This window comes from Strix aluco, chromosome 2 (assembly GCF_031877795.1).
Source record: "Strix aluco isolate bStrAlu1 chromosome 2, bStrAlu1.hap1, whole genome shotgun sequence".
NCBI classification, from domain to species: Eukaryota; Metazoa; Chordata; class Aves; order Strigiformes; family Strigidae; genus Strix; species Strix aluco.
Window position 1 is genome coordinate 42,150,116 of NC_133932.1, and position 19,571 is coordinate 42,169,686.

The 19,571-nt window shown below is 36.2% G+C and overlaps 2 protein-coding genes across 17 annotated transcripts in view; one reads left to right on the forward strand and one right to left on the reverse strand.

Moving 5' to 3' along the window:
• CASK (calcium/calmodulin dependent serine protein kinase) overlaps nucleotides 1-19,571 on the forward strand; it is a 225,864-nt gene that overhangs the window by 93,898 nt on the left and 112,395 nt on the right. For all 16 annotated transcript variants that reach the window (XM_074814527.1, XM_074814528.1, XM_074814532.1 and 13 more), the window contains exons 4-5: nucleotides 7,859-7,936; nucleotides 9,206-9,278. In XM_074814527.1, the coding sequence (XP_074670628.1) occupies nucleotides 7,859-7,936; nucleotides 9,206-9,278 (151 nt within the window). The remainder of the gene's footprint in view (nucleotides 1-7,858; nucleotides 7,937-9,205; nucleotides 9,279-19,571) is intronic.
• On the reverse strand, nucleotides 16,191-18,919 carry GPR82 (G protein-coupled receptor 82). Its single transcript, XM_074816875.1, has 2 exons — nucleotides 18,607-18,919; nucleotides 16,191-17,387 (listed from the first exon to the last, which is right to left on the reverse strand). Exon 2 carries the CDS (start codon nucleotides 17,352-17,354, stop codon nucleotides 16,320-16,322), a length of 1,035 nt encoding a protein of 344 aa, XP_074672976.1. The 5' UTR covers nucleotides 17,355-17,387; nucleotides 18,607-18,919; the 3' UTR covers nucleotides 16,191-16,319.

Here is a 19,571-nt window from a genome sequence, read left to right on the forward strand (position 1 = left end):
TTGGCTCCATCACCAGCTGTGTCAGGAAGTTGTCTTTCACACATAAGTCTCGAGTTAGTCATTGGACTTAAGTTAACTGTGACCTTTTACCTAATACAAGCATGTAGTCAATAAAAGTACATCAGATATATTTTACAGTATCAAAATAGAAGGAAACAATTTTTTTAAAGTCTGGGCCTTGCAAGGAACAAAATAGTATGCAAAACTCACCTGTTATTTGAAAATTTCATTTATGAAATGTGGTGCAATCTGGTTTCTTTCATATTTGTTCAGTAAGGTACTATTCTAGACAGTGCTGTCCCTGTCACATGATGTTTGCTTGGCAGTTTATGTGTGGGAGAGCAAGGAACATAGAATGCTGTTTTCTGTTTGGTATGTAACTATCACTTTTGGGTTTATATTTTATTGCTTATTACATTTTGTTTCTAATGACCATTGGTCTTTATCAATGAGAATACTTTGAGAAGGGTCAGCTACTTGCAATATTTCTAACAGAAAGCAAATATTCCATTTCAAGTGTCCAAAACCCACATTTTATACTTAGAGTGCGTTATATGCAGTTTATCCTCAGTATAATCAAAGTATGTGGACTGAGAGTACTTACCTTTCATGCTGTAGAGCTCAGATACATGAGTAGTGAGTGAATTGCAGATACCCTGATATCTGGGTATTTGAAGAATTTGTCTCACCACTATACATAGGTGGGTTTGCTTTTCTTGGTGCATTCTAAGAGAGATTTATCTCTTGGGACATTAGAAGTGGTATTTAGATTTACTAGTTAGGCTGTATATGTATATAGTTTTACACATATAACTTTGCTCTTTAACCTAGCTAACATGTAAAAATGCTTTAGTTTTAAAATCTCAAATTCATAAAAGCAGTACTTTAAAATGGTTGCACTTTCTTAGGTTTACGTTAAGCATAAGCTGATGAGCACTTAAATGACTGTACATTCAATCATGCGGCTTTGTTGAAGTGTTAAGGAAAAAAGGAGGGAAAAATGAATGCTATCTATTTATTCTGCTTTGTTACAATACTGTGAAATAGCACAGCTTCTTGGTTTGTGGAGTGAAAAGTTTTTTTCTATTTTACTTAACCATCTTAGGATTCCAGTTACGGTTTTATTTTTAAATGCAGTCTCATCTGTATCCTCCATCTTTTATATGACTTTACTGTGCTTCTGTTCTTTCATACCTGCAAATGCATTATCTAGGATAAAAATAAGTCTTAAATGTTAACATTTAAAAGTAAAATCAAAAGAAACTAAAAACTGTATTTTTCACACCAAAACAGGTGGTTGTGATTACTGAAAGAAAATAGTTTCTAGGTTTAAGGTTTGGGCCAGACTGCCAGAATATCCAATGAAAGGAAAAACTTTCAAATTCATTTTGAAAAGCTTACAATACACTTAGAGAGGTCATTAAATTACAGATTCTGTCGGTCCTAACTTCAAATGTTTAAAAATTACATGGTAAATCTGAGGCACCTCTGTACATGCTCTTTTTTCCTGTGGACTGAAAGGGAGCCTTAACTCTAATTTTAAACCATAGAATAGTTTGGGCTCAAAGGGACCTTTAAAGGTCATCTAGTCCAACACCCCTGCAATGAGCAGAGACATCTTCAACTAGATCAGGTTGCTCAGAGCCCCGTCCAACCTGGCCTTGAATGTTTCCAGGGGTGGGGCATCTACCATCTCTCTGGGTAACCTGTTCCAGTGTTTCATGACCCTCATTGTAAAAAATTTCTTCCTTATATCTAGTCTAAATCTACCCTCTTTTAGTTTAAAACCATTATCCCTTGTCCTGTCATGACAGGCCCTGCTAAAAAGTCTGTCCCCATTTTTCTTATAAGCCCCCTTAAAGTACTGAAAGGCTGTAATAAGGTCTCCCTGGAGCCTTCTCTTCAGACTGAACAGCCCCAACTCTCTCAGCCTGTCCTCATAGGAGAGGTGTTCCATCTGTCTGATCATTTTTATGGCCTCCTCTGGACCTAGTCCAACAGGTCCATGTCTTTTCTGTGCTGAGGGCTTCCAAGCTGGACACAGTACTCCAGGTGTGGTCTCAGGAGAGTGGAACAGAGGGGCAGAATCACCTCCCTCAAACTGCTGGCCACCAGTAACCCAAAGTCCCTCCTCTGCAGGTCTGCTCTCAATCCCTTCATCCCCTAGCCTGTATTGATAACAGGGATTGACCCAACCCAGGTGCAGGACCTTGCACTTGGCCTTGTTGAACCATGAGGTTCACACAGGCCCACTTCTCGGGCTTGTCCAGTTCCCTCTGGGTGACATTCTGTCCCTCAGGCATGACTCACCACTCAGCTTGGTGTCATTTGCAAACTTATTCGGAGTGCACTCGATCCCGCTGTCTATGTCATTGATGAAGATACTAAATAGTACTGGTCCCAGTACAGACCCCTGAGGAACATCACTTGTCACCAATCTCCATCTGGACATTGAGCAGTTGACCCTCTGGATGCAACCATCTAACCAATTCCTCATCCATCAAACAGTCTACACATCAAATCCATATGTCTCCAATTTAAAGAAGGATTTTGTGGGGGATCATGTCAGAGGCCTTACAGAAGGCCAGATAGATGACATCTGTAGCTCTTTGCTTGTCTACTGATGTAGTCACTCCATCATAGAAGGCCACTAGGTTGGTCAGGTAGGACTTGCCCTTGGTGAAGCCAAGCTGGTTGTCTCAAATAACCTCCCTGTCCTCCATGTGCCTCAGCATATCTTCTACGAGGATCTGTTCCATGATATTCCCAGGCACTGATAGGTTGGTAGTTCCCAATGTCCTCCTTTCTGCTCTTTTTAAAATTGGGTGCAGTGTTTCCCTTTTTCCAGCGACTTCACCTGACTCCCATGACTTCTCAAATATCATGGAGAGAGGCTGGGCAATCAGCCAGTTCCCTCAGGACTCTGGGTTGCATCTCATCAGATCCATAGACCTATGTATATTCAGGTTCCTCAGGTGGTCTTGAACCTGGTCTTCTCTTACAGTGGAAGGGACTGTGGTGCTCCAGTCCCTGCCTTGCAGTCCATCCACAAAGGTGTGGGAAGAGAGGTTGCCAGTGAAGACTGAGACAAAGCAATTGAGTACCTCAGCCTTTTTCTCATCTGTTGTTACCAGTTTGCCAGTCTTGCTCACTGTGGGGGAGTATGCTTTCTTTGACCTTCCTTTTCTGGCTGACATACCTGCAGAACCCTTTATTATTATTCTTTGCATCCTTTGCCAAGTCCAGCTCCATCCTTAAGGGCCACCAAATTCCACCAAGTATTAAATATTCTGCTATCAAAATCTTTGACATAGACAGATTTTTTTTGACTTGATAAAACTCATGTTTACATTGTGTTTGTACTGGGGATTTTTTGTTTTTCTTTTTTCAATGTGTTATGTATATTCAGTACATAGTCGCCTCATTACTTGGGGACACAAAGCTTAGGCAATTATCTGGTCTGGGTATACTGTTTCGTTTTTGTCCCAAATAGCCTCTGAGCTATTGACTGATTACAGTCAAAGGAAGTGATAGAGAATTTAAAGCTAACTTATGTTTGAGGAAAGAAATACCAGAGTTTTGTCTTACGTTTGCTCAATGTTTCTTGATTTCATTCATTTGATGGACAGGAATTAATAGGAAACCAGACTTCATTAGTTTTAATGCTGAAAGAGCAATTTCTGGGGATTTTCTGTTGATAAGGCCAGACTTAGAAATCAGGATTTTTATTTTGGATGAAATTTTGGCTCTTTTAAGGTAAGTAGCAAAATTTGGCAGAGCAACTGAGAACTCAGAACGTTGAGACATTGATGCATTGAAATTTTGTCATTTATTATAACTTTATTATAGCAGGCTATTAAGTTGCATTATTTTAGCAAAGCTTCAGAAGACCCACTTGTAAGCAAAATTAACTGGTAACAGTCAATGTAGACTGTTAATGCATATACTTGTATTTTCAAGAGTTCGTATAAACATGAGTTAATTCACACAGCATTGCTATAGAGTATTTTTGTATAGCCTCGTGATACTGACTGATATGTGGAGGTTTAACATTAAATTGGAGGATTTCAGGTTAGGTACGGTACTACTTTTGTATTACCAGCAAAACCAGTGCTTTTTAAGGATGCATATGTTCTTTCTTTCATGCTATTTAATAATCAGGTTGGACCATTGCTATGAAAACACTAGTAGAAAATTGTTTCCAAGCATACTTAGAATTACTTACTCCTCCTAAGATCATCTTCTACACTGTGATTTAGGAATTAAGTGTTACTCAGTGAAGTTTGTCCATTGTTTGTGACTAAATGGAATGAGTTAGTTTATGAAAAGCGCTGCAATTCATCTCTTGGCTGCCAACTAAGTTGTAAAAACATTTCAGTGTAAAGTACTGAAAAGCCTCTAAGCAGATACTGGGAAGGTAAACTCAGGAACATCATTTAATTATCTGGAATGAGTTAAACCCTGGATGCATGGGCAAGATATAGGAAATAAGAGTTTCTGTACTTTTTGGTCTTTAATTTTCAGAGGTATCTACATAGGGCTCCAAGAAAAGTTAAATACTGTATTTTTTAAGTTAATTTATGGCAGTTTATTTGTAGTAAGAGAAGATGACAAGAACATAAAAACTGTCCAACTGAAGGAAAAAATTCTATTGTGCACAAACCTTTAGCCATGGTACAAAACTCAGTAAATGCAGTCATGAGCAATATGCCACATTTTTTTTAAGTAATAATTCGATTCCTTAGAGCAGTGCTTCTCAAACTTTCTGATTCTTCATCAGTAAATTAAGTTTTAGGCCACATCTTCCTAGGGCATCTGCAAATTCAGAATTCTTATACCCCAGTGTTAATATGTAGATCACTTCTGGAGCATACTGTCTATTCTTCAGAGTGTCTTTTAGCCTCAGAACAGATTTCTGCATTGAATATGACTCAAGAGTAAACTTTCTGAGCAGGTTCTAACTTACCAGCTTTGTGTAGAATAGTAGGAAGATTTTCAAGGTGCACAGTAGCACTGATCAGAACTATGAAAGAAACATTTATCCAAAGGGCTGAAATCCAGGCACAGTTCTGCTAAAAATATGGAAAAATTAATAGTAGAATATGGGAAATTGGGGGACATAGTTCGAACTGATACCCAGAACAATTCAGTTATGGTGGTGTTTATCTGTTAGCTCCCTGTTCAGAGTTGCTTTAGCCGGCACTTTCAGTGTAAATCCCAGAAACTGTCCCAGTCAGTTTATGTATCTTCCGTGAGTGCCCTCTACTGGTATCAGAAGATTCTCTCTCAGATTGTGAGTGTGCTATAGTTTTACCAACTTTTTTTTTGTATCTTCCACTTATGTCTTCAGCATATATATGTATCATCTCTGTGTTTATTTTAGTGGATTTTAACTTGTCTTATTTTTTTTAATTTTTATGGTTTGCACATACCTAATGCCAATAGTCCTTACAAAACCTTGAGACTTCCTGAACTTTCATTTAGTCAGTATCTCAAAACTTTAACGCTCTTATATCACACAAGTCTTCCATTTTCTGCAAAATCATCTTTAAAGTGGTTGTGATATTGCTGAGTTTTTAGTCAGTGCACTGGATAACGGAGTCTGACTATTGCTTTTGCAGCCTCAGATAGATAAAAGTCTTACAAGATATCAAGATAAAATTCAACATCAGTGGAGTGATACAAGCCCTATTTATACATGAAGAAAAATCTACTCTTAAGCTAAGGTTCTGTCTTGAAAAAGTAGTCAGTTGGAAGTCAGAGATGAAAATACACCTGCCACATATTTGTGCTTTTGAGACCAACAGAGTTAATCATAATGGAATAAAGCTTTCAAACATTACTGCTCACAGTCTGTGGCTATTTTTAATATCAACATAATTTAAACAAATTGGAAAATATTTGAAAAAATGAAACTGTCACTGTTACAAAATTTAGGTGAAAAGTGGGAGGTAGAAATACATATTAAAGACCATTCTGATTATAAACACCTTGTTTAATAGAAAAATTAGTGTAAAGGAATGACACTCTTGGCTCAGTGTCTCAGCAACTATTAATACTGCTAAAAATCTTGAGTGCCTCTGGATCTTAATTCACCTGTAGTTTCTAACAAGTCAGATCAGTCTCCTAAAGGGTTCTACTGCCTAATGAGAATGGCACCTCCTAATTTTTGGTAGTTAATCATACATTTTGTATGTTCTATAGTGCTTGGTGTTGCTCACGTTTCAGTTTTGTTTCCCCTCTAGCTGAAATAAGTTGTTGGGAGGAAGCATTGAAAGGGAGGTTGACATGAGGGTTTTTTCCCAGTGAGCTGGCTAAATCCAGATTTATGCTGTTCTCGTTGAACCTGACCCCGTTGCTGCTGTACAGTCTGTGTGTAGTGCAACACAGTATATTCTCTGAGTGATATTTAGCTATGTATACAGACTATCTGTATGAAATTGAGCAAGGCAGAAAACTACTGGGAAAAAACCTACAGAGGAATATATTGAGGCACTGATGAGTGATCGTGGTTTGACAATATGGGTTTCTGATTTCTGGGGCTTATTAAATCCAAAGATGGTACCAGGTGCTGAAATAACTGGCCAGGATTTTTTTTTCACCTACTTAAATGAATGTGCATTGCTTTTGGTCACCAGACTCTCTTACAGTTTTCAGTGCTCTATCGACATGATAGTGTATTTTGCATGGGGACACCTTTTGCATTTATTTGGGAATTAAAGCTTCTGCACATTGCTTGTGACTCCCTAAGCAGAAGTTTTGCATTGCAGGTGTGTAAGAAAGCAAAAGTGATGGTATGCTGACATTCTGGATGGCTTACCAAAATGATAATGTTTGCTTTCTAGATACCTTGCAAATACTACTTCCCCCACCCACCCTTGAGTCTTTGGTGGAGACGAAAAAGAAAAGGTGGGAAGGCTGAAAATGACATATTACAATTGACATTTTTGCAAAGGACTTGTTAAGCACGAATTATGTGATTTTTATTGTTGCTCGTAACTCTTGTTACTCTCCCCTTGCCCCATCAAGCAATGAACATTTTTAGATAGAAATCTGCCTTAAATTACTTACAGGGGAAGGAAAAGGTCAGTTATGCCACACCGAGCTGCTTTGGTTTTAGAGAAATTATAGTCTAATTTTAGCCTAACAACTATTGATATACATGCATCTAAAAGTGTTACACTACTCATTGTGGGAAGTTAGGATATCAGAAAGACTGCAATTAGGGAGAAAAGGAACAAACTATCAAGTATCAGAGCTAGTGATATAGTGTGAGTGCTGTCACTGTTTTCAGGTGCTTTCAGTGAGGCTGTGAGATGTAAAATACCTTCTTGGCTTCTTAGCATTCTCATAAGGATAATTAACTGAAAAGACTATGCTCCATTTCTAGAGTATTTTTTAAAGTCTTCATTTGAAACTCAGTTTGAGTAATATTTTTTGGTATAGCTACAGTCTTTAATATATGTGGAGTTGCACTTGTAATGCTTTTAAGAACACACAGTGTAATATCATGCATTAATTGTCAACTCGGAGAGCCTTCTTGTACAGGGCATTGACTTTCTGCTGTGTTGCATACCTTGTTCAATGAGCAGTTTAAGCAATAGAAGAAGTGTTTGGTTTTGCTAATGTTTTGAGTGAACTGTTATATGACCTGAGGGGCATAAAATGGTTAACCTGTGGCAAGCCATATACTATTAGATTACCTGTTAAATGCTGTTTTAGTAATGCATTATACATGTATGCAGAGTATTTTATGTAAGATTTATATAAGTGGAGTAAATAGATTTTTTTTGGAGCATTTTTGCGTAATTGATTTTAGTTATCTGTCGTGAGCATTTTTCTCTCTTTTTACCTGCAGTATGGATGGAGCAGATCTGTGTTTTGAAATTGTGAAGAGAGCAGATGCTGGATTTGTGTATAGTGAGGCTGTAGCCAGGTATGTATTATAATTTTAATTAGTCCCACAGGATAAATGAAAAAGAATGGAATATACTGTTGTACAATCTGGTACCTAGAAGTTGGAATACTGCAATCCTGCTTCCAAAGTCTGAATGTTTATTACAATAATTAGCATAATAAAAGTAAAATTTTGGAGCGTTTTGTCATTTACTAGTTGTATATTTGGATGAGATTCTTGAATAAAATAGTATTTCATATCCAGTACTTAATTCTCTGTCTTTGCCTTCTATGGATCTCTCATACAATGCATTAGGTGACTCTCCTGACAGGTGTGAGTTTTATTGGTCTTGCTAGATGGAGTCGTCTGTTTTTTCTTTTTTATGTATCACTTTATGGTCACTTCAACTTTTCACTTACAAGGTAAACCAAAATCAAAGTGTCTGTGTAATTGTAGAAGGACAACAGAACCCAGTGTCCCAGTGGCATGAGAACTGAGCTTAAAGCCCATGAGATTCTTTGTTTGCTTTTCTCGACACTGTAGATTTTTTTAGCATCATAGAAGTCAGGTTGGAAAGAGACATCAGGAGGTCTCTATTTCAGCCTCCTGCTCAAGACAGTGTCATCATTGCATTTGGATCATATTGCTCAAGACGTCGTTCAGTGGGGTCTAGAAAACCTCCAAGGATGGAGATTCCACAGCCTCCCTGGGCAACTTGATCCAGTGCGTAATTATTTCTAGGGAAATATGTTTCCTTGTAACCAGCTGGAACCTCCAGAGGACAAGGATTGCCTCCCTTATCCCACTAGTAATGCTCTGCCTGGTGCAGCACAGGATGCTGTTGGCTTTCTTGGCTTTCTGTTAGGGGATCCTTTGTACACAGGGAAGAAAGAAGTTAGTCTTCAATCTGCATCATGCAAGCCAAGATCTTGGTTTTATCCCTTTCTAGATAAATCAGTCACTGATACTCTCTTTTTCCTTTCTGTGTTTTGTTATAAAAAAACCCCGAAGGGTCCTGACTTCCTTGTCACATGAAGCAGAATTATTGAACATTTGAAACCTTTACAACATGGAAAATGCAGATTTCCCTTTCCTGATTTTCCTTGGCTTCAATCAGAATAATTCTCAAACTTTAGATTTTATTATTCATTACTGTAAACACAAACTCCATCCTACTGAACTCTGTATATTTAAGGTTAAGTTGGTTGATTAGTTTTATATAGTTAGACTCTTCAAACTTAGTTTGTTATATGTGTATAGTAATTTTTCCTGCAGATTCATCACGTATGATGTCTTTGTTTTTTTCAGTCATTATATGCGACAGATATTGGAAGCTCTACGTTACTGTCATGATAATAATATAATTCACAGGGATGTGAAGGTAAGGAGTTTTAATAATTTTTTTTTCTTCACCACAATAATATAAACTACTGAATTTTAATTTCTGTAATTTAGAGGAAGGGGAGAAGCTGTAGAAAAGGAAGCTATATTTGCCTGAGTATGTGTTTACTCTTATTGTGTCGTGTAAGATTAAAGCCGATCTCTAATTCCATCAATATAGAACATTTAGAAGGTCTTTATTCATAAATTACATATGCATTTGATTGTAACTTACTTTGAAAGTCAGTGTAATGTCTAGTTTTTGAATATTCATGTGAAATCTTGCTTTTTTTTTTTTCTTTTTGGGAAAATGTATATATAAATTAATTGCATAAATTTAACTGGAATTGGTAGATTAATGGCATCATTTTGACAACATAATGACAGTCTTTATTCAAACTAAGATTTCAGAGATGCGCATGTGTAAATGCTACAATATTGGTGGTATTATCTACTTCCTGCAAGCAGTTTTAAACATTTATTATTATGAAAACGTCTCTAATACAAACAAGTCTGGGAGGAGAAATACAGTATTGAAGAACAGTGTATGTACATACTCTATAATCTGGTTAATTTTATACTATTTCTATGGATATTTATGGAACTAGTTTATCTCAAAGTACTATAATGTAAGTAATCAGGACTATTAACCTAAGAGGGTCTGACTCTCTTCAAATTGAATATACATATTCTTTGTTAATGCTGTTGTCTAAGAGTGATTCCCACTTGTCTTCTCTAATAGTGTGTTTTTATCCAAAGTTAGTCAAGCACTATAGGAATTAATGAAAATTCTAATGACTTCTGGTGCAGTTTGAGAAGTGAATCTTGTGTTTTAGTGAATAGAGAAGATTGAAAGAGGGTAAGCTGTGCTTAAGATTCCTACAGGTGATCTCTGAGGGAAGAGAGCACGGACACTGAACTGATGATTTTCATTTAAGTAGTCATTTGATCTTATGTACATGGGCATTGCAGACCTTTTCCAATCCCTTTCTCCTTTCCTTCTAAAATCAAGAAAATTACTCCATGTAGTAGGCTTTTTTTTAAGTTTGGTATTTTAAAAGTAATCTCTTACAACAGATTCTAAAGATGGCCTCTTAATTGCTGGTAGAAAGTCTCATCTTGTTCTGTCTTGAAGGTTCTAGATTCTTTTAATTGTTCATTTTCAGTGCCACATGAGAATTTCAGAATTAGCATCATCTTTATGTTGCTGTGTCTTCCTGAAAGCTGCACCTGTTTTTGTTGGACCATGTTCTTGAATGAAAACAAATTTCAGTTTCAAGGGCCTCTGAAGAACATACATTTTACTGAGTGTAAAATGGGGATTTACTCTGCAGCTTATCCAGACTCTGAAAACTTTAAAGTCACTGTTTTAATTAAATACCATCTTTAGAAATGAACCTGTTCAATTACATGAGTGAGTAATAATTTTTAAAGTATCAGTCTAGTGTAAACCATAGACGTTTCATTTTGGCAAAAGCATTGCAGAAATATAGCTATAGGGTTTGGGTATAGAACATATTAAGCTAACTGCAGTATCCCAGCTCTAGGTGTCACTGTAGACATGGTTTTGAAAGGAAGTAGATTAAATGACAATTTTCAAGTTATCTGAACGGATGAAAGTGAATTAATAAAAATCTGTAAGGTTCGTATAATCATACAACATTTTTTCCCTCTTAAGCTTCCGGTGAATGTTACTTTGAACTGCAAAATGTTTGATCATTATCTAATGCACAGGAAAATTTGAACCTTATAGTCCCTGTAAGAATTAGGTGTCTTCTAGCCACTTTTGTGCTCCCTTAGCTCTTGACTGATTAGGAAGAGTTAGACAGGAATACTTCAGTTTGCTGTAGTCTGGTGCCAGAAACTTCACCTGACTTCTGTAAGTGACAAGATCTACCAAAGCTTCTGGAGCACTACAACTGCAGCATATGATAAACTCCATATGCCCCAAATTCAGCTCTGATGACAGAATCAAAACATGAAAGCTTTCACAAGGTGGCCTGTAGTTGTCTTAATTTCATTCACTGCTCTGTGAGACCAGACGTTTCTTGAGCCTCTGTATATCATGACCCCCTTAAACATTGCTGAAAGGCTTTATCATCAGGGACAATTGCAGCTTTGCTTCACCTTCAGTTAATGTGATTCTGCATTCTTTCACTGCTTGAAAGCTGGATCATATGATAAGGAAAGTAGAAAATGCGACTACCGGAAGGTGGAAAACTCAAGACAGCTACACATCAGAAACGTGAATGTCAAGAACTTTTTCCCTTACCACAACATTTATTCCTGTTCTGCCAACCTAGTAATATACAACTCAGCCATTCCTCTTATTCTTTCAGAACCTTGCTATGTCAGAAATATCCAAAAGATGGGTACTGAAAATAGCAACATTGAAATGGGATCTTTTCCAATATAGAATGTTATTACACAGAAATTCCTATACAGAATTATCTTTATGTAAGAGAACAAAAAAAGGAAATGGGAGTAATGTGAGTCTGAAATAAGATGCTTGTCTTTTTTCATAAAACCCTTTCTAGATTTTGAGTACCATTTGTCACTGCAGTCAGCCACTTTCTCTTGAGCCACTTGATGTCAGTATTAGACAATAATGAAAGTATTCTGTTAATATAGTCATTAAAAAGTGATGAGTGGTAGAGGACCTTTAAAACGGGACAAAGAAATAGGAGAAAAATGGCTTATCTCTTCCAAATCTCTTCTTCACTATATTCTGTCCTGCAAAATAGTGTTTTCTCTTGCTTTAACTTCAAGAATAGGAAAGTAACAAACTGGATTAACTCTGCATTAAAGTGTTTTTTCTGTTAACATAAATACAATTGAAGATAGTTCCCTTGTATATGACAGCACATTTATTACAGGCAATAGTGCATACCTCGAGATTTAATGGAACTGAAAACAAGTAACCAAAATGTACTCTATAACTGTAATCTTTCTTCAAGGAGGAGAAACATTAATAGTATGCCACTTCAATTCTTAACTGTGAAGGATACCACTGATCACTGAACTTGCTTGCATTCTGTGCTATACAATTATTCTAATAAATATTATTTTAAAAGCTAAAAGTGCTGGTTTCGTTATAAATAGGTGAACTTGAATATTTCCAATCCCTATGACCGTTAATGTGGTGTAGAGTACCTAAAGCAGCATTGTGCATTTTGCACAGTCACATTTGGTCAGCATTCAGTATTCTGAGTTGTTATATTCTCAGCATGTGGGGAAAGTTCCTTTATCTTCTCTTGACAGTTTCACTGAGTTTTCTGTTAGTAAAAGGATAGACTAACATTGATCTTGGTAGAAGACTTTTGTGCTAGTTAGTCAAAGTAGAATGTGATTTAGCTCAAAAAGATAGACTGTTTAAGTGTTGTATAAATTATGAAGCAGAACAGTGTTCTATAAGAAGTGCATTTCTTCAGTGTTTATTGCAGATTTGTTCACCTGTTCATTTTTGTGATAACTTCAATGGAATCTTCAGTTAGCCTACATTGTGATGCTTATGTAGCATTTTATATAGTTGCAGAAATCTTGTTATAAAAATACCTTTTAATATAACTGATACAAGAGTAGTTTAATCTCATCAGGAGCTTTGGTTGCTGGGGTTTTATCCTTAGTTCAGTCCAAATGCTTCAACTCTGCTCTATGATTTCCATATGGTTTGAGTGCTTGTATATGTTTCTGTGATCAGTAAAATGATTGGTGTGCAACTGGAGTCAGGGCAAGCTTGTTGGCTAAATGTAGACATACAAAAGTTTTATTATAGGTTTATCTCATAGGTATGAATGCCTGTTTCCAGCATGTGATCACCTATAGATAAAACTGCTAAAGCAAAAATACACAGATTCTGCCTTCTCTGCTGTTAAGATTCAGTTCAATATTTCTGTGACTGGAAGTAAAAACACTTTTTCCAGAGAGTAGGACTAAGTGTTATGAACTGTGTCGAGTGTCATATACAAATCTCAGTTGGCCCAGGTGACTTGAGACTTGATCTGTGGATAGATTTGCATGTTGATTTATGTGCTATACAGAATTTAATTAACCATATGAATTCTGAGAGTGCACCCAGTTACCACTTCTGTCTTTCATTCATTTTTTTTCAGATTTTCCCAGTAGAGTTCAAGACTCTTACACTTCTGCTTTTACGTATATGTAGAAAATGAGTAAGGCTTGTACATACATATTTGTGTGTGTTTATGTAAGTGTATATTCAACTCCATAAAAACCAACTGGAATAGAAGCTGTTCTTTAAGACCATCTTCTCTTTCCAATCTTTGAATATCCAAAACAAGAAATCTGTTGCATAACTGGTGCTTTTTCTGCATTTTCTGGAAGTTCTTAGATCCTCGAGATCCAGTAGCAACTGCTTTGTGAGGATTTTGTTACATATTAAATTGTTAAAAGGTTATTAAGGCAGGAAAATCAATAGTAGAGGTAGCTAGCGTTAAGGTGGCCATGTTTTTCTGAGGAGCACTTCCTCATTCAATGCAGAAGTTAAGGGGCTCTAAGAATAAAGCTTTCAGTATTTTTTCTTCGATGTTTCTTCTGGCAGTACTTTTTCCCCCCGTTTATGTCCATTCCTGTACGTCTGCTTCCTATCTCAGAGTTCCCATTCTTGTTTTGTCCTGCCCTTTTCTTAGTGTACTGTTAGCTTGGCTGCTGGGTGTTCAGAAGTCATTTTGCTGAGAAGTATATTTATGCTGATTGGCCTAATTAGAACTCAACATCTACATGCTTTCTGATCATGCTCTATATATTCCAGTGATTTCCCTAGCCAGTCAGAAAACATGTATCTTCTGATCAATGAGCTGGCCACCCACGCAGCCCATTCAAAGGGGTTAACCAGAAAGTAGACAGACTCTTGCAGTCTTCTAAACTGCTTTGCAACCCATGTGCTGTGCATATTTGTCATAGGATTTTGTGTGCCTGCTATAGAAATGAATTATTTTATTTTTTATTATACAATTTACAAGTCACCTGCTAACTTCTGGTTTGGCACCAGGATGTCTAAGCAGTGAAAGAAGTTCAGCACGTGAACTGTGTTCTTCTGAAGTATTTCTCTGTCTGTCCCTCATGTCTTTCTGGTTTGAGGGATTTTTTCATCCATGAACTATTCTGTCAGATTCCTAGAGAAGACCTAATATTTTCTGTCTACTGGCACTTGGGTCAGTTTAGTGTATCTGTCATGGAACTCAGTAGTAGGGTTGAGAAGACAGAATTGCTAACTACATTTTATTGTGACTTTTGGGTGAGTGATGGGATTTCTCAGACTACCTAGTATTTTATAGCACTTCTTACACTCAGTAAACTGCTCTTGATCTCAGTTGCAGAGAAGATTGTACAAGGGAAAAGACCATTATGTAGTCTTAAGTGTCTTCTACAGAAATGTTTCAAAATAGTTGAAATATCTACTTAAGTCATCATGATATTCTAACTTCTATAGTTTAAAAAAAAAAAAAAAAAAAAAAGTCCAAAAAAACCCCAACCACAGAATCTCCTGTTTGGCACTGCTCTCATACTGTTAATGATCATTAAATGTTTATCATTGAATATATTTTGTATACCAGTAAATAATAAACATTTATGCCTTCCTAATTAAACCATAGAATTTACTCCACAAAACTAGACTAGGAGTATGGAAATTCCAGTGATTTGATTTGTTGGGGGTTTTTTTAATCATAAGTAGTACCAGAGGTCAGAAATAACTGCATGTATGCATTTCATCCTTTTTTTTTTCTTCACTGAATATTATTGTATATTCAGATATATTGCAGTTTTGTAGATTTCTTCTGCTTTATGCACTCTTCTATAAACGGTCTGGATTTAAACATTGCTGTGAAGGAGGTGCCTTCTGGAGCAGCATGTGTTAATCAACATTTAAAGTGGAATAAGTATGTAGCATGTTTGGGTTAAGTACAGTATCCTGAGTACACCAAGGCTGCATACCAATAGGGGAGCCACTGCCTCAGCTGTTGAGCATGACTGCCATGAATAAGACTGCAAGAAAAATTATTCCTGATGAAGCTACAGAGCATATATAAAACCCATTCTTCTCAAAAGCTAAGTGAAAACCTAGGCCACGGGAGTTTCTCTTCATCAGTGGATACTTCACCCCTGCAGCTTATAAGTCACCATCAAAACTTCCTCTTCAGAGTCACTCTGTTGCAGATATAAAGTCAGTAATACTGTAGCCATGATAGGAAATGTCAGAGGAGGGTGATAAATTGAATCTTAAACCTGACCTTGCTGCTATTTTAGTACAAAGCTGTAGTAAAGTTTTTTCTGTGAAGGCTCGAATAAAAAAATGTGCATAATTTCTTAACACAGTTTTTTTTACTCCTAGAAAAGCAGTTACTATAACAAAACCCTAATGTAATGAATATAGCTAAATAACAGCATTTTTCAGTAACTTTAGAATAAGATGTCATCAAGAATTTTCTTTATGCACTAAAGAATTTTAGCATCTCATGATGCCTTTCCCATTTAAAAAAAATAAAAAGGAATCAACCTTCTACCCAAGGAATCTACCCTTCTACTCCTGAACAAAAAATTCTTGTTAATCTTGAATGTGTTTTGTAGCTCTTAAGCCTTTGATACATGGTTCAGTCATTGCAGAGAAAATGTCTGTGCTTTGTTCAGCCTTTTTTTATAAAGGAAACTCATGTCCAAAACCTGGGACTTCTTTATTGATGATAAAAAAGAACAGGGTTCTCAATTTCAGCCTAGTTTCTGCCTACTTCCTTGATTATTTAGGTAGAAAACACTGTCCATGGATGAAACATAAAATGTCTTTTGCATTGCATGGATGAAGGGGTATTAGTGAATTTACTGTATAAATTACTTTGATTCATTTGAATATACACATCGGATTTATTATGACTAATGTTGATGTAGCAAGCAAGAACATTTAAAAAAATACAAGTAATATGTTATCATTTTATTTAAATATTTACCATTTCGTATCAAAGTGGTTATAGGTAGTTAAAATGAGTTTATTGTTACTTAGATTCTACTAAAATCTTTCCATATTTCTTCACATTTCGGGAGTCTCTTCAGTGAAAATACCAGCTTTACGTTTGTGGTGTTCTGGTGTGGATTTTGTAAACAGGCCATACAGACTTTTCTTAAACGTTTTATCTAGCAGAAGGGTTATAACTGGATCTAAGCTACTCTTAGCAGCAGCCAGACAAGTAAGGAAATTTTTAATTTCCACTAGATAGTTTAACCTTGGGCAGTCATCATTTGTAAGCAGTACATAAAAAATTGGCCTAAAAATATGATATGGAAGAAAGCAGACAGTTAATATCATCTGGATGACAAAAATGTTTCTTTTCACTGTACTGTAAATTAGATGTTTTTCTCCAATACAGGTATTTTTTTGTATTTTACTCAGATGTCTGGTAAGAGAATAGTATGAAAACAAAACTGTCATAAAAGATACAAAAAAACATGCAGTGGCAAAAGAAGCTGCAATCATTGTGGTAAATTCACCAGCTTCTACCTTGATGTTGTAGCATCTGTGAAATTCTTCCATAGCACTCTCCTGCATGTTGTATGTTATAGCTGTTACCGTTATGCAGAGCACAGTAAGCCATATAATGATGCACAAGTATTTGGCAAATTTTGGCTGACGAAACTTTTCAAGTACACATCTGTAAAAGTTTTCATTGACTGCTTGAGAGTATTGTACGTCACAATTTTTCTTCAGTGTTGAATACTGACTTAGAGCAGTTGAACATAAAATTATAATTGTAACATACATACTGACATGCATAATGAGAGTCCCAGGGTGATTTGTTATTCTGCATGCTGCGGAGTCATAAGTCCATTGGTACCCTCTTGCAAAATAGGCAGCCAGAAAAGGCATTGTGCTACATATGAGTAAATTTGCAGTGACAAGGTTTGCCAGGTAAATGTATTGTGTTCTTTTTGTGAGTGCTTGCCTTGAAAATATCCAGGCAGCAAGAATATTTCCAAAACTTCCAGCAGGAAATAGGAAAGAGTAGATGACTGGTAGAGCTACAGTAGTAGCTAACGATGGCTGAAGAAGACATGTTGAATTTCTCATTTATACCGGTATTTCTTGAATGAATGGTCACAGCTGAAACAAAATTAAAATAATTATTCTTCTGTAATGTGCATCTAACATCTCTTTTGTTCTTTGTTGTTATCTTAACTGTTCCTTTTTCTCCCCTACTTTTCAGTGTTACTATCTGCTGTTTGTCCTCTGGTGTTATCATCTTGAGTCTGCATGAGGTTACTGTTTGAATGTTCTCGTCCACTGAGATTTTTTTGAGGAAAAGTTGGCTGATGTTGAACCCCAAAGATTTTAGGTGCATAGAATCTAATATTTAAACTGGGAAACAGAAGGTTCAAGCTAGGGTCTGACAATAACTTGTGTGGTCTTGGTTTATTTCTCAATCTTCTGGAACATCTGTAATCTACTTTGGAAACCAATTCTAGACTGTTTTAAGTTAAATAAGCAAAATAAGTGCGAAGTATTACTTTAATTGCAGAAATGCAAAAGAGTATCCTGTACCTCCATTTAAATACAAATTAAACTCTGCGTGATGCAGGAATCTGGCTAGATGCATTTATTTTGTGCTGATGTCTGTATTTAATGTCACTGTATTCAGAGCTCTAATCTTAGATGTACATTTTGCATAAGCAATTCAATCTGGATTTTTTAAACATATGAAGTGGTTGTTGAAAACGGCAATTTTTTTTTTCAAGTTCAGTTTTCAATCCTTTTTTCAATTTCGAGACTGAAAATAAGAAATCAAAGCTTTATACAATGACTGTATATAAAACCTGGCATTTCAGCTTACTAACCTGTAGTGAAGAGAGATCCTATTGTACAGACACTATTTTACTGAAGTGTATCATAGTTAGCTTTTGTTCCATATAAAATCATATGGAAAAAAATAACATATTTCAGACTTACAGACGTAATAACTTTTTTTTAAACAGCTGTAAGCAAATGAACTCAGATACCAAAGAAGATTCTGTGTAGTTATGATAAAAGGCCCAGACGCCAAGTTGTCTAAATAGCAGAAAGTTGTAAAAGTCACATTTAAAAATTATGCTGTAGGCCATGTTTGACAACTTGCAAATTAAACTAACTTCTATAGCTGTTGCATTTTAGTGTACACTAAGTCCCATATGGATTGTGAACCAAAATGTATTAAATTCTTTTATTACAATGAATTAAATTCACAAAGTGATTGTTGAATTCAGTCATTTAGAAGTCTAATGATCATTTTTGTGTCAATGACCAAATTTGGTCAGGTGAAACAAAGTAGTAGTAGTTTTAAGCTTACCTATACGCAAGCTGCAGGCTCCTTCCTTTGCAGAGAGGAAATTTTTTCTGTCTGATATCCTTTTTGTCTCCACTGCTGCAATGAAAAGGATGATACTTGAATCTGGAAAGTACAGTTAAGAACAATATCTCTCTGACATTAGTAGGTTTTCAGAATGTCCACTTTTTTTTACAGTGTCAGAAAGTGGCTAGGTGTTTAAAGTTCAGACAAGATGATGTTGTCTGTGCAAAAAAGACTTTGAAATTAGGTCAGGATGCAGCTCCATTAGAAGAATAAAAAGAATGAGATACTGTGGAAGAGTAATTGTAACAGTCCTTTGGTCGTGTAGGTATGGCACAGAAACACCTTACAATCATTTATATAGTGTTTTCCTCTTTTTGGGGGTAGAGGTATTGTTAGTTTCATTCTCTTTAGGACTGCCCACTTTGCAGGGGCGGAGGGAAGTTGCTATTTTATACATGAAAACTTGTATTTTCAATGACGTAACTGTTCTTCAGCTCCAAGATCTGTCACAAAGCTGACTGTCTATTCATGAAACCCCCATGCAATAATACTGCATCCATGTCTGTCCCCATATGAGTGACCAAATGAACACACCTCTTATGTTTAGTCAGATGATAGATTGTGTGGAAGCAATTTACAGCTGATGCGTTCTAGGCATCAGTTGGGGAAAACTGACTCTGTGTCCAAGAAATAGTCTTTTATACAAATCATCCAGAAGTGTCCACAGGAAGGGTTTGATCACAGATTAGTCAAACTCTGTTTAGCTCTACAGAGCTTAAGACCCTTGAATTTCCTTCTGTCTGATACATCTGTGGTTCAGATGTGGCTTTTCAACAGCTGTAAGCTCCTTTACGAGAATAGAGGAGGCACTATATAAAAACTTCTGCAATTTTGGTAAGGTTCTTGTTTTGTTAGTTTTGCTTTATTTTTAAACACACTGTGAGAATCTACCTCAGTGATCT

What these genes read in the sequence shown, in the direction of transcription:
- GPR82 (XM_074816875.1), bottom strand. Translation starts at nt 17,354, where the DNA reads ATGAGAAATTCAACATGTCTTCTTCAGCCATCGTTAGCTACTACTGTA.